This window comes from Haemaphysalis longicornis, unplaced genomic scaffold (genome assembly GCF_048455015.1).
Source record: "Haemaphysalis longicornis isolate Haplotype H1 unplaced genomic scaffold, Haemaphysalis longicornis Haplotype H1 scaffold_1, whole genome shotgun sequence".
In the NCBI taxonomy this organism is placed as follows: Eukaryota; Metazoa; Arthropoda; class Arachnida; order Ixodida; family Ixodidae; genus Haemaphysalis; species Haemaphysalis longicornis.
Genome location: NW_027526203.1, coordinates 346,603,263 through 346,631,173, shown reverse-complemented (window position 1 = coordinate 346,631,173; position 27,911 = coordinate 346,603,263). Strand labels below are relative to the sequence as shown.

The window sequence follows — 27,911 nt, the reverse complement described above, 5'->3', positions numbered from 1 at the left end:
GACAACAGAACCACTGCCCAATGAAGAACATTCAAATTATCTAACAGGAAATCAATTTGGGCAAGCCACGCACTTCCAATAAGCAAGACTAATATTACATTTAGCCTCATAACCACGTCTGTGCAGAGGAAAAAAAAAAAAAAAAAAAGTCCCAGAATGCCCATGTAAAATGCCTACATGAAATGAACTAATATGGCCTGGCAACATAAACTCTACCTAGAACCTTGCCTGCATGCACAAATGTATATTTTCAGCTACATGCAAAACAATACTAGAATATACAACAAAAGTTGGTAAATTTAATGACGAAAGGTCAACAGTCAAAATAAAATACAAAAAATTATAACAAAGTGGCCACACAAAAAATGAGTACTGTCAAATCATATGCTACAAATGTGACAACAAAACATGCAGCAGCAAAATGCATAAAAAATAACCGAGTTCAGTTTACTCAAACGATGGCCAGGCGAAAGTAAAACGGCGGGATTCGATTTAAAAAAAATGTCTGCACACAGGCAATGATTCATGTCCCATCTCACTACACACACACTACCTTCACACAACAACCTGCTGGCTACCAATGGCACTAGAAACAAAGAAATACAGGGAAGGGCAGTGGGGTAATGGCAAAGTATCTCATCTTAAAGCAAGTGCAGTGAATGCAAGGCCTAGATGTCGCACATGGCAGAGCCCACCCCCAATATGAAAAAATGTTTGTTGCTGCATGCGTTAAAGAACAAGCTGCTTGGGAATCTCCCACGGAAATTCTTTGCGACCAAAATGTCCATAGGCACTGGTGCTCTGGTAGATGGGGTTCTTCAGCTGGAGGTCCCTGCAACGTGACAGCACACACGGTTAGAAGATGGCACACAACCGAGCCTGTCTTGTTTCCAATAATGAGAAATTTTCAAGCATTCAAACAGCAGTTCACGTCCAGTTTACGGAAAAGAGTGCACAGCAAAGTGAATAACTCATTACAGTGCCAAGCCTGTCACCTAGCAGTAAGCTACAAGCCCTAAAAGCAATAAACAGTAAGCTACAAGCAATAAGCGACAAGCCCTACAAGAGTTACGTGCTTTGTGCACATACCGCATTTGCACGTAAATAACGCGACTTCGAATATAATGCGAGGGGGCACTTTTGGTCCTTCCGAAAATAAGATATATATATATATATATATATATATATATATATATATATTACGATTATAACGTGAAGTAATAGGAAGTTGTCATGAGGCCCACTGGCATCACGTGCCAGCTCTCTTTGAGTAGCGCAAGCTCAGCGTTTACAGGCAAAAACTGGCCGAAACATTTGCAGACAAATTCTCCCAGGTCATTCTCGGGCTTACGGTAACGGCCATTCTTGGGTCCATGGAACGCTTTACAAGTCGGTGCTGCTTGAATTATGCGATCATGACACTTCCTTCAACCCCGAATGGTTGACTCGCTCTGTCCAAGATGCCGCGTCGCACTTGAATTTCCCTGCTCTTTGGGCAGCAGGCTCACTTGTTTCTTAAATTTGGCGGTGTAGTGATTTCGCCTGTTCATTGCAGCGGCTCAGAAGGCAGAAGCAAGTACGAACAAAACAAAGCCCAATGAGTAGTCATTGCTGCGCTGTGCACGCATTAGCTCTCATCTCCGGACCAGACCACCTGGTCATGTGACCACTACCAATGTAGCCAATGGTGTTATTGGGAGAAGCCGGCGCCAAAGTTAATACCGAGAGCAGCGAGCTCTCGGCAGCACAAATCCGAGGGTAAAGCAGCGGGTTTGGGGCTCACGTTCCAAGCATAATAGTACGAGGCGCGTGCCAAGGACGAAGGTATTTGAAAAAAGAACGGTGAGAAGAAAAGCTCGCGCTATGTCAGAGGCCGAATATAACATGAGGAGCGTTTTGGAGGCAAAAATCTCGGGAAAAAATTCGCGCTACATTCGTGAAAATATGGTAACTCTTTTAACTGCTGCAAGCACAATACAGCTGCAGTTTTCCAAAGAAGACTAGAGATATTGTGAAATTTCACTAAAGCTATCTGGCTGATGTAAGCTAAAAAGTCTACGCAGTCAAAGTGTTGAACCAGAACTGAACCCAAGCAGATAATACTTTGTTCAGCAAGCCGAACAACAACTGACAAGAAAAAGTGTGTTTATGACGAGACATTTCAGGCAGCTTGTGTTGATAATCTGCACCCATTGATGCAATCCCCTTTCCTGAAAAAATTTGATTATCTCACCACTGAGCACATTAGTTGGTGGTCAACTCTGCCTACCAATTAATTGATGAAAACAGGCCATTCGCATGCCTTCACTATAAAGCCGTCGACATCGACATACCAAGCAGCACCATACCATGCATGGACACCACCAAGAGCCAGGCCTGCCACTTTTCAAGCACAAAAAAATCCACGAGTGCATTCCGGCCACAAGCATCCCTCCCTAGCTGTATTTATGCATTTCTTCTGCAGCTTTCCGGCACTGCCAATTCTCCTGCGCCTTGCAGCAGTGTCGTTTCAACTAGGTTAAAAACCTGGGCAATACAATTCTTGCTGTTCTCATTGTTGTCATTTTGGCCTCAGTGCATGTATTCAATGCATCCCATACGAAGCATACGACTTCATTGCGCTGAAATGGTTGCAGTCTGTTAAAGCCAGCATACAAGAGCTGGCATCACGAATTGAAGGCATGGTTGGCTTGCCCAGCGCCCGCAGCACTATTGTGCCCAAGAAAAAAGATTGAGGGAAAAGAATAAAGAATTTGGAATCCTAATTGCACAAGGGACAGTGCGCGGGAGTTTGGAGAAGGCTTCACACATTTAAAAAGAAAGAAAAAATTACAGAGCCTAATAATAATACAGCTACCACCAAGTTAGAAGCAGTGAAATCAGATGTGGCATATACACAGAGGACTCTTGCTAAACATAACTGCTCACAAGAAAGTTTCTCTTTAAAAGGGACAAAAGCCAGAGCTGCTTGGTCAGTAAACAAGGCTCCAACGCAACTATAACTTCGTAAACAAAGTTCATGGTAAAGAAATATGCTACTCCACAAGTGCACTCAGGTATCATTAAACGAGTTTCAGCCAAAACCACAACCAGGCACACGCATCTTTAGATGACAGCAAAAAAGGCTTCAGGCTGACAACTGGACTTGTGCATGATGCCTTGCACACATTTCTGCGACACTACCAAAGTGCTTTGGGCATAATTTCTTGTAGCCACTGTTAAACTTACCGAATGATAACACCAGGCCGCAGATCGAAATTGTTGTTCACAATGTTCAATAGCTCTTTCTGGGAGTACTTTGATGTACCGTATGGCAGCACAGTGATTGAAAGCGGTTCAGCAATGCCAATTGCATAGGACACCTGCACATTTGAAGAAAAAGATCAAGTGGAGTTAGGGTAGCCGTCCATGTAACTCTTAGCACAACGTGTGATTTCCTCATCATGCCAGTAAATACTGAGCACTGCCTTGACAATAATAGTAGACACAAATGTACCATGAATTCAACTTTCGGTAGATAGCCAAAACAAAACAAAGTTAAACGTGCATCACATGCAAAATGCACTAAAAGGCAGAAGAATGGAGACACATGCGCCTAAACAGCCTAAATTTTATGACCAACACTGTTTTGTACATTGTTCCTCCAAAAATGGCAAATCATCTCGAATTATCTTGGGAACTAATTGACCAACTGAAAAAATAATAGCATCTTCGAAATCAGAAAGGGAAAAGCAGCAAGATTGAGTTTCACAAAGTTTACTTGAGAATTAGAAGAAGCTGTTTTAAGACCAGTGCCCTCCCTTAAATGATGCAGAACTCTTCCAAGCTTTTAACAATATAACGGGAGCATCAACCAAAAAGCCGATCAGCCCCTTATGACAGCATATTGCCGCACCATGAGGTGAGGCAATATGTGCGCAAGCACAAGGCAAATTATGACGTGATCAAATAAATTACAGCCCAGTAGAGTAAACGAGACCCAAAGCATGATTTTTCATCACAAGCCATGCAAGTGTGACGTTGGTCTGTTTGACATAGCAGTCACACACAAAAACAGCAAAGCACTGACCCGCGAAAACCTTGAGGCCCTTACATTAACAATATTCTGTTAACAGACAAAGAAAAAAGAAAAATCATATCTGTGATCCGCCTCACATCTGTAAATCCCGGAAAGCATAAAAAGCTGCCTCATGCTTGCTTTACAAGCTGAATTTTTGTGTTCATATCTGTGCGTCTAGCCGTATTGGCCTACAGTTCAGCCCACTTATAACGATACCATGTGCAACAAAATATCAGATATAATGATGAACAACTACAGCATCGTCCACTTTCGTACGCTTTCTACGGTAAAATAAACCACTTATTACAATGCTCCAGGGCTGTGATATCGGATATAATGATTAAATCCGGTTACAGCGCGCACCGAAAATTTGAGCTGCTGCCAGCTCTCCGCGCCGACGGAGAGCCGGCGCATCCCATCTGCCCCTCAGAAAACGAGTCGACTGTGCCATTTACGAGGAAGCGAGAGGAGGATGAGAGGTGTTTTCCTTCCTAACTCTCCTTCCGGTGCTGCTGCTTTGGTATCGTCCCCGCACCCGCTCGCGAACTCGTGCCGCTGCCGCCAGCACCACTCGCTCGCACGTTCTCTTGCATTCACCTGTTGTGTGCACCGCTTTGAATTTGACTGTTTGCCTCTTCAACAGCCTCCGTTATTCTGCGGAAGGGACGCAGGGCCGATGCTTTGGAAACGTCCGAGTGCCTTATCGAAGAGGCGATCGTTGCGCGGATACGCGCTGCCGACAGCAGTTGAGCAGCCTACTCAGGTAGCGACTTCTCACGAGGCCCAACACAGCTCCTCAGGGACTTCGTTTCTGCCAAGGTTCTTTTGTCTAGCTAGGTGAAGCACCTATAGATGCTCTTACGAAAAATGTGTGCCAGCTTCGCGTGCAGCACACAAAGCCCACAGACTGTGGTATCTTTTCTGCAGATCAGTAGTAGTACGACCTTGCTTGCATGCGAATAAAATGGTTTAAGCTCTGTTTTGTCTTTTGCACGAACAATTATCGCTCATAATTATGGGTTTTCCTCGGCATTTGGATATTGTTATAAAGGGACTAGACTGCATACATTTCAGCTGCTCTGAAATAAAGCCTCAGCGATATGTGCTGTTTTGCCTTGCACACACCCACCACAAGGCATGTCACCGCCACGCTGTGCATTGTGCGGATGGTGTGGTGTTTGAGGCTGCACCAACACACCCGAAATCTGCACGATGTGTTCAAATCCAGGACATGTTTTACCGTGGTCACAGTGGCCTTGATCCCTTGAGATCCCAGGGTTGCAAAGAAAATGAGTAGCATTTGCGCACCATGATGACGATGAAACATACAGCACCACTGGGCAGTATAGCCTTTTTTTTTTTTGTATTGCTTTAATCTTTCCCTAGTTGTTCATAACATGTGTATTTATACTGTGTGTGTGAAACAATAAACAATTTGTTGATAGTCCGCGCCATTTTTGTCTTACTCTTGTGTACTCGCCCGTTTGCGCTGTTTTCCAGTTGTAAAGGAGCTCCCGCTGAGACACAGCCAAGCCATATTGACATAAAACTGTGGCTCAGCCCCAGGTCACAGTGACCTTAGTGCCAGTCTGCTTCATAAGACGCTGTTAAGCAGCTGATCACTGACTGCCAACCCTTTAAAGATGCTGTGAAACTGATGTCAATTACTTATCCACACTTCTGTGGGGAAAAAAACAACAGACAAGAGCAGTTTACACAAAGTGATTACTGTAATTACTTGATTCTAACAGATGCTTTCCAAATGTGCAATACATCAAAGATTGCCAGATCTGTGACAATGCAAACGCAAAAAAAAAAAAAAGAAAGCTCTTGAGGTTGATTTTTTCACGCACGGCAAAGATGCCTACTGACACAAATACTCGTGTACTACTACTACAGGGAGAGAGAGGATGGTGGGAGAGGGAACTCCTGATAGCAAGTGGCCCTGCCTTGCCCAGGCCTTAATCAATGTCAAAAGAGTGAAGTAGTGTCTTTTAAGTGACTCTACTGTGCCCCGACAAAGATAAGATTTTTGTACATTAGCGGCTGTTCCCAGATAAACTTAACCAGCCTGGCCTAATAAGCTTGACTGCCCATCAATAAGCACTCACCTGCACCAAGCAGCGCTTGCAAATACCCCCCTTGACAAGGGATTTGGCTACCCAGCGAGCAGCATAAGCAGCCGACCGGTCCACCTTGGTTGGATCCTTGCCAGAGAAGGCTCCACCACCATGCGCACCCCACCCACCATAGGTGTCCACTATGATCTTGCGGCCTGTCAACCCGGCATCACCCTGCGAGTTCACAAACAAAAGAACGCAGCATGAACATTGCTCCTCACAGCTCTGACAGCAGCGATAAAGGTGAAAATAAGTTACACCACAGCACCATCACAAGTTAAAACCTTCACCACACTTGTGTGTTAAGTATTATCATTAAAAGCAAAAAGGAGGATTCCAATTATTCTTAACTGTAAGCATAGCTTAGTTTACCATGTGAACAGAAATTCTTGGCACTCATTTCAGGCTGCGTTTTGTTGCATGAAACCCCACAAAATATTTTTAACCCTCCACACCTACAAAGTGGCCACGTCCCACTGCACTATCTTCAAACCCGCGATGGTAGCTTCGTTTGAACATGGGCACAAGACTCAAGTGTGTTCGACCCAACCAAAAAGCCGTCCGTCGCATGGTATTTACTCCAAAATGCAAAGGCCGATTGAGAGATTAGGGCAATGGCGAGGCTATGTCGTCAAAGAATAAGAACTAAATCAATAAAAATGAACAATTACTGTTTGATTCTGAAATCTTGTGATGGTGCATGAGTAGTAACGTGCTGACAGCAACACTGATGTCACTTTACACTCGGACGTCCAGCAACAACTCTTTCTAATTTCCTGACTTTTTCCGGTTTTTGGCTACCACTTTTACCTAAAATTCCCTAAGCAGTGCAGAAGTGGTGTAATACATCAACTGATCAATCGCAAAATATGTGCCCCAATTTTTTCATGCTCCTTTGTAGCTGGAACAAGAAAAAATGATTTAACTACAGCAGGGTTCTGATTATGCAATGACCAACTTCTCGTTATGGATTGCTGTGGTTCTCGAAAAGTTGCTATAAAAACAATGCATCCAATAGCTCCATTACATGACACAAGAGCACACGCCATCCATTTAATACAACAGCTTATGCGAGGCCAGGATACCCACGGTGGTTGCAAGAGACCGGTGATGCTTTCTTAATCATCTTTGATGCTGCCCAACCACCTCTTCCCACCATTCCCGCCACTATCTTCACCATCTTTTTCAGCGGTCTTGTCCCATTGCTTGCTTCTTTCCAGACTTTGCTGTTTTGTACCATCATTCATTTTGTTCTCCTTTCACCACCAGTGGGGTTCACCTTCTTGCCCTCTCCAGCTTTTTCTTCCTCCGGTTATTTCAGACCTGCCTGCACTTGTTCTTTTTTACAGTTGCTACCGGACACTAGGGTACCAAGTTTGAGTTTTGTGTTTTCCATGCTTGATAAAAATTAAAATAAATGCCGCACACTCAAAAGTGTTTCGGCCCCTGAGCAACTTGCTAACAAGTCCGTTTCACAATGTCGCGAAAAGGAATGCCATTCAGTGACAATATCTTGCAGCCTGGGCAATCTCACTTTGCTTCGCTGTGTCAGCCTCTTAAATTCGTATCCCTCTCACGCTAACAAACGGCTGCCAGGCCGGCACACAACAGCGTGGCATGCAAAAAATATAAGAAATATTTAGTTTTTCTTTTAAAAATTTAGAGCTTAAGCCCTTGGTTTGAAAAACATGCAAAAATAGAAGTTATGCGAGTCAATATCTAAACATGTTTAGCTAATCCATTTTATGAGGTGTGTGTGTGTATCACTGAAAGGTATAACTAGCTTGGGTTATGTTACATTGATTATATGACGTTTCGCACGGTCCAGATCAGGGTCACTGTTTAATTGTTAATTTCAATCAAATGTAAGTGGAATCTTAGCAAAAACTATAATTCTCAATTCCACCATGCACCCAAGGCTTTTTCTGCGCAGCTTCAGTGTTCTGTGGAAAAGCAAACCCATGGGCATGTGCTGTTAAGCAAAGTTAGAAGGATGCGTATGTCTGCTCACAGTCAACTTTTACTTTATTTCTTTATTGAAATTTTCTAATATCTAAAGATATCAAATACTTAAGAGTGGTAAATGTTTGCAGCAAATCAAATTTAAGCTGCGCCGAATAAAGCTTCCCTGAAATTTTCAGTTGCAAACCACCTTGCACAAGCATCACCTTGCTTTCTATCTGCTTCAGAATCGCAGCCACCGCAACCAAACTTCGAAAACGCGGCCTTGTACTGGGCAGCCTGCCTGAGCATCTGAGCCATAAGGCAGGTGAGCTTGCGCATACCGATTTGTTTGGAACCACCACGAGAAACTGTGCTGAAGCATGCACACTCATCTTCGCAGAGCAGTCCCTCCAGCCATGCTCTCCGTTTATGGTACTTACCATGGGGCCAGCCTGTACAAATTTCCCACAAGGATTAATGTGGTAAACGGTACGTCGGTCCAAGTACTTCGGTGGAATCACAAACTTGATGACATGCTCCATCACTTCCTTCCGAAGTTCGTCGAGGGATATTTCTTCTGAATGTTGTGTTGATACCACCACGGTATGCACTCGGATGGGCACAGCTCTGCCATGGTCAAAATAGTACTCGCATGTCACCTGTGAAGTGAATTAGGGTCCAATCATGGGAGTTAGTGACGCAGAGCATGTGTGTACCCACTTCTTCTGCCCCCCTTCCATACAACTGACATGATCCGTACCACATTTTTCTGTGCATAAGATGCAACACCCCCGTGGTCCTCCCTCTGGACAAAAAACTGGTTGCATAAGTCGCACCTACCGTAACCACTCAATTGCAACACACACACCTTTTCCCTTAAAAATGCATCCAAAAATTGCACGTGCGTTAGAATGGAGCCCCGGTCAAAACCACACTAGTGATTTCTTATCACTGCTGACACAGCAGAAAAAGCACAGTCGCAAGTTTGCGCCACAAAGTGCCACAGACTGCCCAGCTCACGACAATGCCAAAAGTACAAAATGCGCACGAAGTTCACCTTTCCCGGCAGAACAAAGGCGTCTACTGCTTGGCATTTCACATTACAGCAACACCAATATACACAAAACAACAGCAGGAACAAAAATGGCAGCATCTCCACTCCGTGGTTGATTCTTTATTCTTTATTCAACATATACCTGCAGCGCCCGAAGGCGTTATAGCAGGGGGTTACAGGTTCGAAAAAAACAAGTTTTCATTCACAGCAGACACTTGTACATTTGAGAGCCCATTCCACTCATGTATCGTTTTGACAAAAAATGAATTTGCAAAAATTCCAGTCCTGGGACGGTATTCCCTCAGTTTAAAGGAATGATCAATTCGATTTGACAAATAATATGGCATCTGTAAATACAAATCCTTGTTGATTCCAGTTTTATTATTAAATATTAAATATAAAAGTTTTAATCGCAATTTTCTTCTACGTGATGAAAGCAGCTCCCAATTCAATTCTTGTTTCATAGCGGTACAGCTTTCCCGCCATTGATACCGTCCCAGGACGAACCTTGCCACCCTGTTCTGTATTTTTTCTATCTTATCACTGAGAGATACCAGCGCCGGATCCCAGACAGCGCAGGCGTACTCTAAGACTGCTCGTACACACGTCAAATACGCACATTCTTTAAGTCGCTGATGCGAACATCTTAAGTTATGCTGAATAAAATTTAGCACTCTCGCAGCTTTCGCGACAACATAATCCACATGTACATTCCATGAACAGTCAGAAGAAAAGAAAACACCCAGGCATTTGTAAGTTGTCTTCGTGGTAACTGGCACACCATTTATACAGTATTTATATTCGATCTTCTTTTTCTTCTTTTAAAAACAAAGATTAACGCACTTGTTAAAATTCAAAGACATTTTCCACGTTGTACACCAGTCATGAATATGCACCAAATCGTTTTGAAGTTGGGAGGCATCCTGCTCACTCTTAATTTTCCGGTAGACTATACAATCGTCAGCAAAAAGCCGGATAGACGATGAGATACCAACCGAAATATCATTGATATAAATTAAAAACAACAAAGGACCTAAAACAGAGCCCTGTGGCACACCTGATGTCACGTCAACATAACTGGATGCTTTTCCATTCAAAACAACACATTGGCGACGATGCTTTAAATAATTTTCTATCCAAATTATCACATTTAGGTCTAAATTAAATGACTTAAGTTTTTGCAAAAGGAGAGCATGCGAAACCGAATCAAAAGCTTTTTGGAAATCAAGAAAAATACAGTCAATCTGCCCACTTTCGTCAATACTGGATGATAAATCGTGATAAAATTCAACGAGCTGCGTGGTACAAGATAGCCCTTTACGGAATCCGTGCTGATTTTCTATTAACAATTTTTGTTGTGTTATATGTCGCATTATTTCCTTGTACAAGATGTGCTCAAGTACTTTGCAGGCAATTGATGTTAATGAAATCGGTCTATAGTTGACAGCTTCCTTTTTGGGTCCACCTTTGTGGATCGATACGTGTGCCATCTTCCAGTCATCTGGTAAGACACCAGTAGATAAAGACTTCGAGTAAATTAAGTAAAGATACATGGAAACAGGAGAAGCACAATGTTTGTAAACACGCAGTCAGGACCATTCGCTTTTGTTTCATCGAGATTACTTAGAAAGGCTTGAATGCCGTTCACGCTAAGCCCAATAGGCTGCATTAAGGGTACGGGATATACACATGGGATATCACAGTATTCATCAGTCTTTGGCGAAAATACAGAACGAAAATATTTATTAAGGCAGTTCGCCTTGTCTATATCTTCCGAGAACACTTGATTATTATATTGGATTTCGTTAATACCGGTAGCATCCGACCCGCAACGTTTAAGTACCGCCAAAACATTTTGGGATTTGTTTTCATTTCTTCGTTTAGCCTATTTAAGTAGCCCGCCTTCGCGTTTTTTGCCATAACTTTGTATTCACGCGTTAGGGCGCTTAACCTGTCGAAGTGTTTTTTCGTTTTCGTTCTTTTGAAGCTACGGTATACTCGCTGCCTGTTTTTAATTATTTTTAATAACTGTGAGGTAACCCAAGGCTTCTTGCGGCTTTTCATCCCATGAGAATGCACACTTGGTATGTAAATATCTACAAGTTCCATTACTTTACTTTTAAAAGCACACCACAATTCTTGTGTGGTAGAATATTCGGCAAGGCATTCGAAAACAGGCAGATGATTTGAAAGCGCCTGTGACATCGCTGAGTAGTCATTTACCAAAAAGAAATACCTTCCTTGTAGGTTTCTTCTTTGCCTTGTTCTTTTCAAACTTGATACTCGCGACGACAGCGGTGTGATCACTTATACCCGGAACGTTATCCACAGAAGTTACAATAGTGGGGACATTACAAAACATCCAAGTCTAGAATGTTGCCATTTCGGGTTGGCTGATGCACATACTGGTAGAGCCCAAAAGCATTAACGATGTTCTTCATCTCGCTGTTAATACGGCTACCAGTTTTGCACGTGCATGCACCGTCATCCCAAAGCATATCTGGTAGGTTAAAGTCTCCAGCAAGAAGAAAGATTTCCCCAGAAATCTCGGAAATAGTTTCATGTAAAAGTTGTAATGAACTAATGTCGGAGGCAGGTGGTCGATAAAACGCCCAGACGGCAAAAGAAGAATTATCTTCTAATCTGATGGAGCACCAAACTGATTCCAATTTCTCATGCCCAATATCAAGCGCCGATGAACGAAGTGAGCAGTGAACGAGTACAAAGACTCCCCCGCCTAAGCTAGGCCTGTCCTTCCGATAAGCTATAAAATCATCTGGGAAGACTTCACTATCGCGAATAGACGGGTTCAACCAAGACTCTGTGCCAAATACGATGTCAGCTTTGAAAGAATGAATTAAACCGGCAAATTCTTCGACTTTATTTACCAGGCTTCTACAATTGATTACAACTGCGACAAGGTCGCGACGGGCACCACTTTTGACAAGAACTTGTCATCGTTTGCGCACTTGCACAACTTCTTCTTCCTTATCCCAAACGAATGCTTGGCCGTTGATGACAATCCGGTCACCCTTAAGCTTTACTTCGTCTTTATCGGTCCGTTTCGCTTTCGCGTATTCCCACAATCGCTTACGTATGTCACGGGTCTCGGGAGAATAATCTTGATCGACACTGTAAGGCGAGCCCTTAAACTTTTTTGCATTAGTTAGTACGCTTTGTTTTTCTTTGTACGAGGAGAAATTGACAACAATAGGTCTTTTCCCACTTTCAGTGTACCGGCCTACGCGGTGGGCCTTCTGTATGGAGTGCAAATCGATCTGAAGTTCTTCTTTACAAATAGTTGTGATCAAGTTTTCCGACTGGTCCCAAGTCTCGGCTCGATTGTTGTCATCGACACCGTAAAACACAAGATTTTGCTGTCGGCTGCGATTTTCTAATTTGTTATTTCTACTTTGCAAGTCTTTAACTCGCTGTGTCAAACTAGTGATCGTATTCGCCTGCTCCGATGCTGATTTGTTTAGCCCTTCAATCTCTTGTTTAGTTTTGCCTAGCTTTTCATTGATTTCCGTTATCATTGCTTCATGCTTTGCACAGCTCGCATCGATAGATTTCAACTTGTTAATTATTTCTGCTTGGCCATCCTGGAGGCTTTTCAGTAAGGCCAATTCGTCTTTTGTAAGAGGGCCTGGATTAAGTTCCACATCCCCAGAAACCAGTAGAAGCAGTAGATGATGGCGAGGGTGCGGAGCACGGGGACTCGAAATGACATCCAAGTTGCACCCCGACCGTCATTCGATTTGAGCCGCGAGTTGCACCTTGATTATTCCCTAAATGAAACTGCAACTCACGGCTCAAATCGAATTTCGCTTGATTTTCGCTTGATGTTTGTGTGCGCACGGATGGACGCGGACGGACATTGGGAGGTCCTAAGGTACTCCGCACTGTTACAGGCGAAGGAGTAAGCCGTTTGACTCTCGGGTATTAACTCGCGGTCGTAGCCCAATGGGTAAGACGACTGACACTAACTCTGTCTGGTCTACCTGACACAGGCTCAAATCCTGCCGGTGCCTGTGTGATTTTTTTTGCAATTGTAAATGCTATGTGTACGGACGCGGACGGACATTGTGCGGTCCTAAGGTACTCTGCACCTAAAAAATATATGCACAGGGGAGTTATTAACTTTCGGGTTATCGGCAAGGTGCAAAATTCACATGCACCGTAAAAACCCGCATATAGCCCGGAGTTTCTTTCTAAATTTTAGGATGCGAAATTTCAGCCCTGTACTAATGCGGATCCCAAAAATTTTCGGCCCAAATTTACAGTTTTGGTTTCGGTTTCGGCATTGAGTGGTGCTATCATCATCATCAAGTGTCTACGCGCTTCTGCGTTAGGTAGCATTAGTAGCGTTGGTGGCGTTAGTCCTAGAGACCTACAGGTACAGGCGTGCAACAGTGGCCATTGCAATCACTTGGCGCACATCACGACGGCCACGATTTTACTTCTGTGATTTTACGCCATGTCAGGACCGCGCAGGCAGTACTCGGCTGCCTTTAAAAGAAAAGTTACTTCTGCTGCCGAAACCATTGGCAACTGTGCTGCGGAGCAGCAGTTCGGCATGAACGAGCGGCGCATTCACGGTTAAAGGAAGCAGAAGGAAGCCCTTTATGCATGCAGCGGCCAGAGAAAAAGTTTCCGGGGACCAAAAAAATTACACCATCTGCCCGAAGGGAACTATGTGGTGATGCAAAGCATGCGTCCACGAGCGGCATCCAGATCCGCTTAGCGACGTTGGCGTGCCGAAGCGGCTTCGCTTTCTCGCAGTGTGGGATCCGCTGCTCGACGCTGGCGTTTTGAAGCGGCGTCGCGTTGCCGAACGCCATCTGGATCCGCTGCTGGGCGTCGACGTTTGCGTTCTGCATCTCGAGCTCTCCTCTGCGCAGCCTTGTCTTCAGAGGTGCTCGCGGTTCTGGGAGTGAGCTGCTGGCGCTAGTTGAAGGTGTGCCAGCCAGTTCAATGACAGAATTGTTGGCGTCCATTCAGTTCATCGGACAAGCAGCAACTGAGGGAGCGGCGCGCGGAGAGGAGGAGCAGCACGCGCGCTATCGCACAGCTGGTGGGGAGAGGGGGAGAGGAGGAGCAGCGCGCACGCTATCGCACAGCTGGCGTGGAGAGAGGGAGAGGAGGAGAGTGTCGTTATCGCACAGCTGGTGGGGAGAGGGGGAGAGGTACGGACGGACGCCGACGGACATAGCCCCGAGCAAGAGATGCTTTGCATCTAAAAATGGAGCGTTTCCCGACGTGGAACGAGAACTGACGGACTTTGTTCGGGAGCAACGAGCTGCACATCTCGATGTGAACATCGAGCTGCTGCAAGCAAAGACAAGGGAGATCGCTTGAGACAAAGGCATTCAGCGGGCGGACTTCAAGGCAAGCAAGCATTGGGTGTCTTGCTTCACGCGCAGCAATGGGTTCTCCCTACGTCGGCGTACGTCGGTCTCGCAGAAGCTGCCAAAAAGCTACGAAGAGCTGCTTGTGGCCTTTCAGGCCTTTTTGTGGCCTCCATCTCAAACGCGCTTGATGGCACGAAGGATGAGGTGCTGTAGGAGGACATTTTCGACAAGGGAGCTTCGGAAAAGAGTGCGTCAGAGGAGGACGACGAATAATCAAGTGTGTAAATAAATGCATTTTTCTGTTTTCCTCGAACTATATTAGCATGAAAACGTTTTTTCTCGCGTTTGCTATCCCCGAATTACACCTCGGACTATATGCAGGTTCGAACTATACGCGGCGGGTTTTTACGGTAGCCTGCGTGAAGGGCGCCGCGGTGCTGATAAAGTGCTTTCTGTACCAACTGAAAGCACTTTTTTTTCTTGCAGATAGCAAACGCCCCTGTTTTGCCCGAGCCTTAATTTAGCGGCACTATTTTCCGCTGACATTAAAAATGGGGAAATGAATGCAGTAAAATGCAGTGTCCCCCCATAAAGGTGTTATGATCACCTTTCCCCTTCAATCGCCGTAAATGTGGCAGTGATTATTACCTCGTGCCAACGTCTGCCCATGAAAAAAAAAAATTGAAATCCTCATATAAATTACCTATAAATATAAATAACAGCGTTGTATAAGACACACCAACAAAATATTCTGGCAAAAAGAAAAGAGAGGAGAATATATATTTCACACTAGAAAAAAATGGTATTTGGAATTGTGAGTGCTATCCATAGTAGTAGCTTGACAACGGCACTTTGAGCAACAGTGCAGCTAGCAACTAAGGTACATATATGCCATCGACACCTGGATATAGAAAATGATGCACTAAAAACCGCAGCGATTTCTCTTCTGTGTGCAGGTGTCTCACACTTCTTTGAGATCACAATAAAAGGAAAATTAAAACTGCTGCATCTAGGAAATAACACCAGGCATGTTTTTAAAGATAAGCAATGAAACACCGGCATCAAAACATTTAATACTACACATTCAGCCAAGGGTCACCTTTGCAAATTTATTTTGAAACAGAAAAACACAAACGGAAAGAAAAGTTAGCCACAAATGACACATAAGCATTATATACGCTGGCTATGATGATGATGGCATATTTGGAGCCTTACTATTTCTAACATTTATGCTCCAAACAAACAGTATTACAATTCAAAAGGTCGAAGAATGGGCAAACAAGTCGTTGGCAATAAAGGGCACCAAAAATGTAAAGTCACAGATTATGGGCACTCATGTTTGGATGGGTTGCCCAGCTCAGGGACATTCGACAACAGCTGCAACGAGACCAGGAAGCAAGCGTACCTGAGTCTTGGAGTCGGGTCCTGCCCAAGGGAAGGTGCCGTCCCGGCGAAGCTCCGCCAACCGCTGGTTCAGCTTGTGTGCCAACACCACAGTGAGTGGCATGCACTCCTCCGTCTCATCGGTGGCATAGCCGAACATGAGGCCCTGCAAAAGCAAGGGAACCGCAGTTTCACAAACCCATTAGCATGCACACATGTGTGTTCTGTGGATATTAAGGTGTAGAGGGTGTTTAATCAAAAACGTAAAGATGGTTATCAGGGCAGATCACGGCGACAACGGTTAGACGTAAAGGTGCCAGGCCCCGAACCTGCCCTGAACTTTAGCGAAGGCAGTGAAGCCCCCGGTGCATAGGAGGGAACCTAAGAACCACACTCATTAGCCCAGGGGGGCTCTGAGGTTGCACGTGGTACGAAATGAATGCTAAAAATCTGATGTCACCGACCAACGTGTGATCATGGGTTTGTCAGATAAAAACAAGAAAGGATGTAAAGGTATTGCATAGGTGTAAAGTTCGAAGAAGTGCTGCTGCCTTGGACCATCGCAAGCCAAATATTCATTAAAACACAGAGAACTGAAAGTTGTCTGCAATTCTCACAAATGGGTGGTGGTATCCCATTTAAAAGATAAATATAGCGTGTGTGACCTACCTTGAGTCTGCACATAGATATTTCAGTAAACCTGTTCGTTTTTTTTGTGTGCTGTATTTACTTATTGTGGTAAAAACTACACACAGGATCCTGGATTACACTTGTGCCCCCCTTCCCCCCTCAGGACGACTGCCGGCTAGGACTAACCACCAATGTTGTTTAAATCATATGCACTGTAAGTGGTAGTATTTAAATTTTTAGTTCTTGAATGATCCATTGTCAATCGGAATGCACTGCTTCTTGAGAGGTTCACAAACCGCCAATCCTCAAAGGACTTTTAAGGACGGCTGGATATGTTATTTGTACTGACACGGCGTATTCTTTATCTCCCACCCCTGCTTCAGCCCGCAAGGGCTAGCAGTATCGTAAATAAAGAAACAAATATGCACTTTGTTATCTGTGCGCATCTATTGTTGCTAACAAAAAAACAGTAAAATGATCGAACTACTGACACCACACAGAGAGCAAAACACAAAGACAGGTGCAGTCCTTGTGTTTTGCTTTCTGTGTGGTGTCAGTACTATGCGCAGTTTACTGGCTTTTTGCTTTACCTTACTTTAGTTTTACCAACTTCCCCAAAGGCAAGTCCTAAATCCTTGTTGCTGCCAGCATTTCCAAAGCTCCCTTCGAACACGCGACTTCCCGTCTTGGTAGGGAACGAACCTCTGGTAAGCCAAAACCATAGCAGAGAGTGGGCATTCTGGTCATCCATTTAATTTCCCAAAATGCTGCTGTGTCCTGACACCCAGCAACACCTTCACGACCAGTAAGGTCCCGGAGCTCCCTGCCTGGTAAACAGTCCGGAGGTTCACCAAAACTCCGACAAACACTGCTCATTGTTCCTATTGAAGGTTGAAGCGCTCACAAAACAGGGACGAAAGTAGAAAGAACAAAGACGACACGGCGCTACTTTTGTCCGTTTTGTGAGTGCTTCAACCTTCAAGATGAACAGCTACCAACTAGCCCATTTGTCCGTTCTATTTCATTGTTCCTATCCTTCCAGCTTAAAACTTGCACGGCTGCACAGCTCAAGTATGGGGGCTCAGGGTTTGCAGTGTCACCACTCACCGGCACCAAGATTTGCTAAAGGTGCCCCATGTAGGCATGCACCTAAAACATGCCAAACTTTGCACAAAAAAAAAAAAAAAAAAAAAAAAAACTTGGAAAAAGAGGGGGGGGGGGACAAAGGAAAAAAGGAAATGAAAAGATATTCAAACGCAGAACTCTCCCCTTAAACATCTGCCACTCTCCTATCTTTAACTATAGAACAAAGCGCACACCTGATCACCGGCCCCAATATCTTCATCTTTTCTCTGCTGGTGGACACCAGCTGCTATCTCTGGGCTCTGCTGTTCAATAGCCACCAGCACGTTGCATGTCCTGTAGTCAAAGCCTGCAAAAAAATGCAGCCGGAATTAGAAAGAAAAAAATATAATAACAATGAAAGGTTGTTTCACAGACTCTGTGGAAAGAAATTGTAAACTGTGCAGCTACCCAGCGGATTGCAGCTGCTTGTGGGAAAACATCTCAGCAAGAAGTGTCTGCACTGAAGTGTGGCTTTTCCCTAATTCCCCAAGAGTGCAAAAGAACTTAATTATGGATGCAAAAAACATGAACTGGCACCTGCCTCCACTTTTCCTCAGCGTACATGCAACGAATTACAGAAATTCAAAACATTTGTTCTACTGAAGGATGCACTGAATGCTACAGGCATGCAAACACCCCTGAATGAAGCTAAAGACAGATTAAATTCAGCCCCAGTGCTCAGCCGAGCACATTTTTGCTTTTTTTTTTCCAGGTAACCCCCTGTCACACGGGCACTTTCAATCGCGATTGAGTCAATCCGGATCGTGCGCATTCTACACGGCAGTTTCAATCGCGATCGAGCTCGATCCCGCTCGAACTCAATCCTGGTTTTTCAAGCGCGATTGAAACTCCCAAGCGCGATCAAACGAAAGCGGCGATACTCTCGTCCCCGCTCAGTAATGACACAGAAGGTGAAAACTTCAACTAATGCCACAAATTGTGTCAAATAACTTGACCCAAACAAGTGTGCGGTAACATTTCCATAGTTGCGTATACGCACGACCGCGAGAAGTTGCCAGACGCCGGCCGCAAGTACATTGTTAGCGCCATCTGGCGTAAACAAGTGTTACCGGTGCAACTTCTTGATCGCGATTGAAACGGGCCGTGTAGCAGCGGCAGTACGTTGAGCGCGCTCGAAAACTCGATCGCGATTCACTTCAATCGCGATTGAAAGTGCCCGTGTGACAGGCCAAAATATTTAAACACCAACACATACACGACCACAAGCAACCAGCCACCGTAATTTCAGGAGAAGAGCTTTACTGTGCATGCAACTTGTCTTTGCCATCCTGTGAAACGGAAGCATAAATGGGTAGCCATAAAACAACTTTGAGGCGTGCTGGCTACGATTGCTAGGCTAGCCATTACCCCAAAAAAGCGCAAAAAGAACTCACAGCATTACCAATGACACGAGAAAGGATAGAAGTGCGTGTTTTTGATATATGACAACTCCACTAATACTAATCTCATTCCAAGGATTCTTGCGGCAGGAGATCACTACGGCTATGATATGAGGGAGATGGGTACCCCAGTACAGTGTCGGAGGAGGGTACTTCAGGTCCCTTTTAGTACACCTGATCCCTTTGATTAAAATTTTGCATCCAGTTTTGTTTTATGAACTGAATAAATTGAACACAGTTTTTTTCTGTTACAAAACAATTTTTTAAAGATTTTCTTTTTAGTTCCCTTTGACATTTCCCCCAGCATTTAAAAAGGCAATTTCACCATAGAGGGACAGCAAAAATGGGAAAATTAGTAAGGGGAGACAGCTATAGGCCCAAATGTTTAATCGCAGAATCTGTGATCCTCACTAAGTGAAAAACTTAAGTAGAATACTTCATCCAATACTAACAGAACGCTGACATGTATTGTATTTAATCTGTCCACTATAAAACAGAAAATGCTAGCTCCGAGCATTAGCATTATTTCTTTTTTTCGTTTTTCTCGAAGTTCTTTCAATTTTCCACGCAGCCATCCTTTAACGAACAGCGAGTTCAATGGATGGATATGCAGCATGCATCACAGGGGGTAAGTAATTGTTCAAATACTCCAGCGTGCAGAAGGCAAGTGTACCTTGGTTTTAACACAGTGCTGATGGAATCAGATGGCAGCTGGTGAAGTGGACAAGGATATGCAGTGCTCACTTCGTTGGTGGTAAACCTTCAACAGATCCAAGATCTCCATTATATGGACCTACAATTTCGCCACCAACCTGCCGTGAAATGCCTGCAATAACTGCAGCCAGGGAGTCCCACTATAAGCTACCAGTCTGTTTCCTGTACCTGCTGTTTATCAGGTAATCCCTTTTGCGCCTCGGGATCTTGTGCACCCTTCCGAGCAGGGGTAATGAGTGAGCATTTGGTTGACCACTACAAGCATCAATGTTACCTTCTTTTCTCCTGCTCGGTCAGCACCACAGGGATTTTATTTTTTCGAGCCACCGCAGTTTTCTATCCCTCACCTGTTGTACCTGTTGATGAGCGTGTATTTTGTGAACAATTGCAAACTGCTAACTACTGTTTCCTTTATTTTTGTGCTCTAATTATAACTGCACTGGATCATCACCGCAGATATTTTCAACCCACTGATTTTCTCTATCACTTGCTGTGGCTACAGAACTTATTAGTTGGGTGCAAACTACTTGATCAACAATATTGACAGCTTATAGGAGGTCACCGCTGCCAATGACTTATGTAAAAGAGGAAAAGCGTGTTCAAACACAGCACCTGTCCCCTGTCCTGACATTCACTGATTGTATTTTGTTTTGCCACTGTGCAGTGCACGAAGCAAAAGAGCAAACATGGCTCTTGAGGACACACCTGAACAAATACAGTAACGGTGATAAAGAAGCACTGATTTTGTTTTTAGTGCTGTGTGCACGTGGCGGATACAGTAGCACAAAAAAATACAGCAGCTACCTGTTTCAAATTTACTTCCGCGCATAGTAACACCTTTCTCAGCGAGAATCTCGTTCATCTGAACTCTCAATTTGTTCAGCCAGTTTCACCAAAACACAAGCACATTCTTCCAGAAGTAAATCTGTGCTGTGCTGGTTCATAAGAACGAAGCTACAAGAACGAACCAATGTGCGTCAATGATTCCTATTTGGCCAGTTTTTACGGCCAGACGGGCTCTTGCTTTAAGCAGTGGCACTAACATTTATAAGCGGACAACCCTTAAGTGAAATAAAAATGGTTAAAAGCCTGAACTGCAACTACGTAAGACTCCTTGTTGACATTTTCTTGACAGATGCAGCGACCTTTGGCACTGCTGTTCTGCGCATCGCCACATTCCTCAGACACGTCTAAAACATGCCTGCTCTTGAAAATTTTCGTGTCCTTTCCCCATTAGCACCAATGAAAAATCCAAAACTGTGAATAGCGCAAAATGCAGCTCACTGGATTTGTAAGGTTTAACGCGCCGACGTAATGCAGGCGATGAGACGTGTGCCGTAGTGGAGGGCTCCGGATTAATTTTGACCACCTGGGGATCTTTAACATGAGCCAAAATCTCGTACCACTGTTCACCATACCAAATGCCTGTCTGGTAGGCAGTTGCGGCGCACCTCCCCTGCAACAAGGCAACAGCACGCCCGATGGTGGTGCTGCCATGGCGGATGTGCGCACATTCTTTGGGTGTCGCAAGGACCCTATATACTCCAAAGCATTATATACTCTATAGGCTTAGGTTGCATCGGGACCCCTTTAATGTGTTTCAAAATCAAGCAGCACTTCGGCAACTTTCCTTTTGCACAATGTAGCGTGCAGTATGATTTTGAACCAAAAAGCATGGACAAACCAAGACAAACACAAGAGAATATCTGCATGACTTCTCTTCATTCTTGTCTGCAGTGTTCACATGCAGATGAGTTATCAACCAGCCCAATAAAAAGCACCGACAGTTCAGGCAGTGGGCTCGGCATTTCAAAACTGCAAACAAACACTAACATTCAGCAACAGTGCTTTCATAACTGCTCAGCGAAATTACCTTTCGTACTGCAGTCGTAGCCTATTTTCTTCACAGTTTCTCTCACAATATGTTGGTAGTCTACGACGGCATCCGATGTGATTTCCCCAAAAACCATGATCATTCCTGTTTTAGTGGCGGTCTCTACAAAGAAAAAAAAAAAAAAAAAGAACTGAATATGTGAGAAAATGCTGCACAGGTTTATGCAAGAAAACATGTTGAAGGCATCAGAACAGCACTCCGGAAAAGGGAATAACAGTCAAAAGTTGATAGAAACCCGATACAAACATGCATGACTACAAAAACACTAATGCGCATGTCGCACAAACACCAACACCAAAAAACCAAAAAACAAGCAGTCAGTACTGCCAGGAATTGGGACTGACTTCCTGAGCAGGCAAAAATGGAAGCAAGTTCTCCAAATTGTTTATTAGCCTAGCACAGGGGTTCTTGAAGTGGGCTCTTCATGCCATTTCGAGGTTTTCCAAATGCCTCTGTCAATGCATCCATCTCTTCCGTTTCACTTTTTTTAAGCAGGGTCTTTATGTAGTTACAGAAGAGTGCCACATACCTAATACAGAAAACTCAGCGAAGTATACACATACACCCAGCAGTAGATCTGAGACTGGCCCTAAGCCAGGCAGTGCCATGCATTAACTTAGAGCTGCAAAAAAAGTTCACCCATCCCGTTTAGTAACTGTGCAATAGACCTTTTTCCAAGCAAAGTAAGTTCTAGTGCCATCAGTTTATTACGCATTAGCCTGGTCAACAATCGCACACAATCAGGTGGGAAGGGGGTTTCTTTGACAGCGATGTACACATTTAGGGTCACATCTAGGGTCATTTTGGGCAAACATTATTGAAAACCCCAGGCCTAGTGCAGAGGAAACTGATGGTGACAAATAACAACCAGCGAGTAATTATCATAACAATACAATACTTGAAACAAGGCATCAAAAGGGTGCACTAAGTGAACTAATCTGTAGCACTGTAGTGGCACAATTTGTTTTCACACTTCTACTTATCACTATTCGTGGCAGCAAACAGCTCTTGGTAATCACAGCAAACTGGAATAGGTTCTCTTGTGTATATCTGCCAGATGTAAAGACAGCCAGAAGTGTTTGCTCTGGTAAAACAACCACTCATTTGTGTACAACACCCTCAAGCATCTAGGCATTGCTGAAAGAAATGGCTGTATGAAAATAATTTAAAATAAATTTACCCCCCCCCCCTCCTCTCCTTTTCAGTGCTAAAGGACCCCCGCAACGCTTTTCTCCTTTTCAGGCACCACATCTGCTTTTCTTGTCATGCAGAGATAGACACGAAAATAATGATCAAGGTCGGTGCTGAAATAGAAAAGCTATTCAGTTTATAATCGAAATATACAAGCAATGCAGCACCGGTTACGTCCCAGGCGAGACCTCAAGATATAACATAGCATGGTGTCGCGCAACTGGCTGGGCTTGCAATATTTGGTATGTGCTACTGCGTAGACCAAACAAGCCGAAGTAATGCTTTATTGATTTTTTTTAAGCAAGCATAAGAACTTTACTATAAAGTTAAAAACAAAATAAAATAGAAATAATAATATAGGCAGACACTACAGCCCCATTTCGAGTGCTAGTGTGTGCTGCCTGCTTATTCTTTCCACACGGCATATTACAATGCACTGCTGTAAACATTCCTTTTTGCACACGTATTCGTCCGTCACCAGATGTACTTGATATGTTCTTTACATGCTCATGAGTCGTCGTAGCATAACCATGGCAATGATGCCATCACAAAGAGCGGTAAGGGGCTTCCCAAGCCAGGCCACTGTGCACTTCCAAAACAGCACCTTTTGAGCAGTTTCCACTGGTCCTACCGTATCATGCACCAAAGTGAGAAGTGGATATTCAATTTTCAGGTAGAGCAGCACTTCATTGACTCGTATTTTTGAAGTTAAAAATCAAATAACCTTAAATTTCTAAATCCATTTATATCCCTCCTTTTCTGCATCTATTTTTGCATGACACAAAGGACAGACACGCTGACCGGAAAACAACTTAAAAAAAAAGAAAAAAAGAAAAGGAGCGTTGCAGGGGTCTGAAAACACACATGTAGCGTTTTTGAAGGTGGCTGAATGTGGGCAACATGGTAGTCAACATGACTGCCCACTGTTTTCACTGCAGAACAACTTATGAGGTGCAGTCAGTTGAGTTCATGCTATGGGACAGGCACGCAGTCTTCCCAGCTATCAAAACTACCGTATTTGCACGATTTTAATGTGCACCTTTTTTTCTCTAAAAGCAGCCTTCAAATTTGTGTGTGTGTGTTACAATCGGGTGCGAAACCGAAATTGGCTTCAAAGCACAGAGTGGCACCGCCATAAGCGGAAACTCCTCCCAAAATCCAATCCAAACAATCCGTCAACATAAATTCTGGTGTACCCCTTACTTGATGGGCATACCTTAACCAGCGGTTGCACATATTTATTCAAAATTATTGTTTATATTAGGTCATTTTTTCAAATTTTGATGAGAAAGTAATCTTACCTGCGCGTTACAATCAGTGGCCGCGTCAGAATCGTGCAAATACAGTACTTGTTTTTAATCTGTTAATTTGGGTGACCTTACAACTCTCCGTACCATACATCCTCCTAAACTGGGTGTTTAAGAATGCATTGAAGACAACAGGAAAAAGCTAACCCCAGCTAGTTCAAAGAGCACGAATCAGAGACTGCGACCGTCAATACTTGTGTGCTTGTCATCTGTGAAGCAGTCAAAGCAATCATGCTAACAAGTATAATTACTAATTTTAAATCTGCAAGCATGCAAATTCGTGTTCCAACTTTGGTAGTCCTCCACACCACAAGCTACCAGTTGGCAACCATGCCCCGAGAAAAAAATTCCGTGGGCCTGCTTTGGCACAATGCCTTACAGGAATGGCCCACAGGTGTGTCCAAGGTAGCAGATCTGACGGCTAACAAGGCTTGGCAAACTATTTGACGAAAAAATATGATGTGCACTGCGAAAACCATGCTCGCATTATGTCATTACACAGTGCCAACCCCATTTCCAGAGATGTATCGGACACTGAGACTCACTATTATTTCATTCAGGTGTGTTATGGGGAGGTAGACCTACAAAGTTTTTTTTTTTAGTAGTCTTTCGCTACACCCCATAGGAACAAATATCTCAAAATATCTTGCAGCAGCACACTTGGGAGCACTAAAAGACTGCGCATCCAAACACCATAAAAATGCTCCTCGCCAGAACAGTCTTTCCCTCACAATACTGTGCTAGTCAATTAGTTCCCAGCCTCATTTCTCTGCTTACAAGGCACAGGATGCTTGCAACCACTACTCAGAAGGCCGCCTACCATGGCCTAATGAACTAGCATCATATAGCACTGCACAATACTAGTACACGAGGCCATTTGACAGAGCATCCAGTTATCTGAACTGCAAATTTTCAGCAATTGCATGACAAGCATAATAAGAAAAGAAAACAAGTGACTCAAAAAAGAAGAAACAAGACGCTCAGACATTCTTACCACACGCTACTTTGGCATTAGGGTCTTGTTTTAGATGGGCATCGAGTATTGCATCACTGATTTGGTCACACATTTTATCTGGAGAGAAAAAAAGAAAGTGAGAGCATCACCTTGGACTATGTTTAGAAAACATGTCACAGTAAAATTAGCACAGCTGTACTGAATAGCTTTCCAAAATTAAAGTGCAATCATTTCACGAAACTGGTTGCAAGAAGCTTAAACACTGTTTCTTCTGTTACAGCAGCATTGAAAACACAACTTAAAAAAAAAATTTTTTTTACACAGGTGGGCGGGGCATGAGTAAACATATCTGGCTAGGCGCATGTATTTCACAGAATCCCGTATCAGTTAGCAAAATGGTACTGTTGGGGACAGGCTCGTAAGGTAACTGCGCTGTTTCCCTCGAGCCTAAATCAACATTTTCACGAATTTCACGACAGTGAAATTTAAAGAACGCGTGCAAATTTCAACTTGTAGGAAACAGCAGTGGAAACTTTTACAATGTTTGAAAAGGATTTCAAAAAAGGTGGCTTAGTTTTATTCGTTCACTCATCAGCAGCACCAGAAGCCTATTCACGTTCCCCACCCATTCAAACGTGGCGACAAGTTGCTTGAAGACAAGCGGCCAATTAGGATTGATTGAACACACATTTATTGAAAGAAAAAAAAGCAGAGGGAGAGAGGTCCCCTTGACATGACCGGAGCCCTCGGTCAAGAGTCGGAAATGGGACAGGAAGTAAGGAGTGGGGAGAAAAGGGAAAGAAAAACAGCTAGAAGCAGTCCTCAACGTCGGCTTCTCTGATGAAAAGCAGCAGTGTCCAGCATGTGCTTCCAGAGTCCTTAACAGTTAGAACAATGTTTAATCTTCACCAAAAAATTGACAAGTTGGGAGCAGCGACTAGTTTCTCAAAAGAATTGATTTTGGGTGAGTTGGTATTGGTTGAACATCTTGAGGGGCAGGACAGAATACACGAGGAACGCGTGCATTCATGTGTGGGTCTTGTCTACTTCCTTCCTGGTGTATTTGTCTTCTGCGCTGCCCCTCAAGATAGTTTCTCGGAGGTCATGTGACTAGTTCCTGACTAAACTTCAGATAAAAGTGCATCAGTGCAAAATTGACTTTTAATGTAGCGTTTAATATAAAACTGCTTGGACATGCACTGTGAACTGAGGGAGAGTTCACAAATGGTCAAGACGCTGTCCAGAATTACTGCAGTAGCCAAACTGTGACATTACAGATATGACTTGGAGACCAGGAAGAAGGCAAGACAAGCCAAACCAAATGTGAAAATACTGTTGCCCTTCACTCTTGATGTAAAAGGCTTGTTCACTTGCTATCACTTAGCAAACGGTCTTCCGTACCAGTTTCGAGCTGTGTAAAAAGTGATGAGAGGAGTGTACTGCATCTCAGGGAGATGCAGTACACTCCTCTCTTGCAACAGTGGTTTCAAATAAAATTTGAGGCAATTTCAATAATCGCCAAATTTTGAAAAAACAAAAACGCATGGAAGTGTGTATGTATCCCCTCACATTCCAAGGACCCATTACAAAAAGGGCACGTTGGGACTGTTTGAATTGGCAGAGCCGGTCATAATTCTTCGTTTTTTTTCTTCTTTTAGCGCATAAAGATGCGCGACCGCGGACATCCTCTCTCCAATAAATGTAAATTCGGTAGAGGATGTGCGCGATCGCACACCTTCATGCGCTAAAAAAATACGGACAAGAAATTGCGACCGGCTTTCCTTGCCCTCGAGTAGTCGCGGGACTTTATCTACATCTTAACAGAGAACGGCACCGCATACCGCTTCAGTCAGCGGTTACACTTCGATGTAGCATCCCGGCGGCATGCGAGGGGGAAAGAGTACCGACGGGACGCGTAGCGCGCGCTCAATCGCGGAGAACCGCGCAGATGACGACACCGGCGAAGTGCGCGCGGAAAGAGCAGTGGATAATGGTCCAAGAACACGTGATTGGTAACTGTGCGTGGCGCGCTTGGCGCTGAATACCTGGCTCGCGTGTATTTAATGCTAGGTTGGAATTTTTGTCTCCGCACGAATTTCAGCTAGCTAACTCGGTACCGGAAAAAGAGACCAGAATCGCGGCAAATGTGCATTTCCAGCAAGACTGGCTAACCCTAACACAAACGTGTTCACCTCACAGCATAACAAAACGTGCAACTAGTCGCGCACAAGTGGGATGGTGTGCAAGTTGGGGGAAAGCCGCACTAGAGCTGGACCTAAAACCACAGCCCCAGTGTTTACTTCCGCGCCAATATGCGCTTATATGCACACGAATACGAGCTTTCTACTCGCAAATACCCGAGAACTGCGGTCCCACCGCTAAATTAGATCGCTTAACAGCAATGCGAGAGCGAGCGGGAATTTTGGTTAGAACAGAACCGTACCTTACTTAATGACAGCAACTGTTTATTATTATTTTTTTTAGAGAGCAACGAAGTAAACAATGTGTGAATCTCACTCACCGGTATGCCCCTCGCCGACAGATTCTGAACTGAAGAGGAACGTTTCCAGCGAATCATCATCAAGTTCTTCATTGTCGTGTACGTCGTGCAGCGCTTGTCCATTTGTAATTACGTGGTTTCCAATGTGATTGTTCAATGCCATTGTTACACCCAAGTCTAATTCCCTCCAGCGAACCCCGACGTGCGGCACTAATAGAGGCGGCTGCGATGGCTGCGCCTGCTTATATATACCGACGCTGAAGGTCACGTGAACAAGCCCCGC

At 44.1% G+C, this 27,911-nt stretch overlaps 1 protein-coding gene across 2 annotated transcripts; it reads right to left on the bottom strand.

The window, feature by feature from the left end:
- Window positions 1-519: 519 nt before the first annotated feature.
- LOC144153603 (S-adenosylmethionine synthase-like) lies at window positions 520-27,911 on the bottom strand (the record flags this gene model as incomplete). Of its 2 annotated transcripts, XM_077685251.1 has the most annotated exon segments (9): window positions 520-832; window positions 3,229-3,362; window positions 6,172-6,354; window positions 8,565-8,783; window positions 15,935-16,078; window positions 17,862-17,974; window positions 21,655-21,777; window positions 25,168-25,245; window positions 27,650-27,911. In XM_077685251.1, coding segments are annotated over 9 exon segments (1,239 nt in total). In that variant the 3' UTR covers window positions 520-729.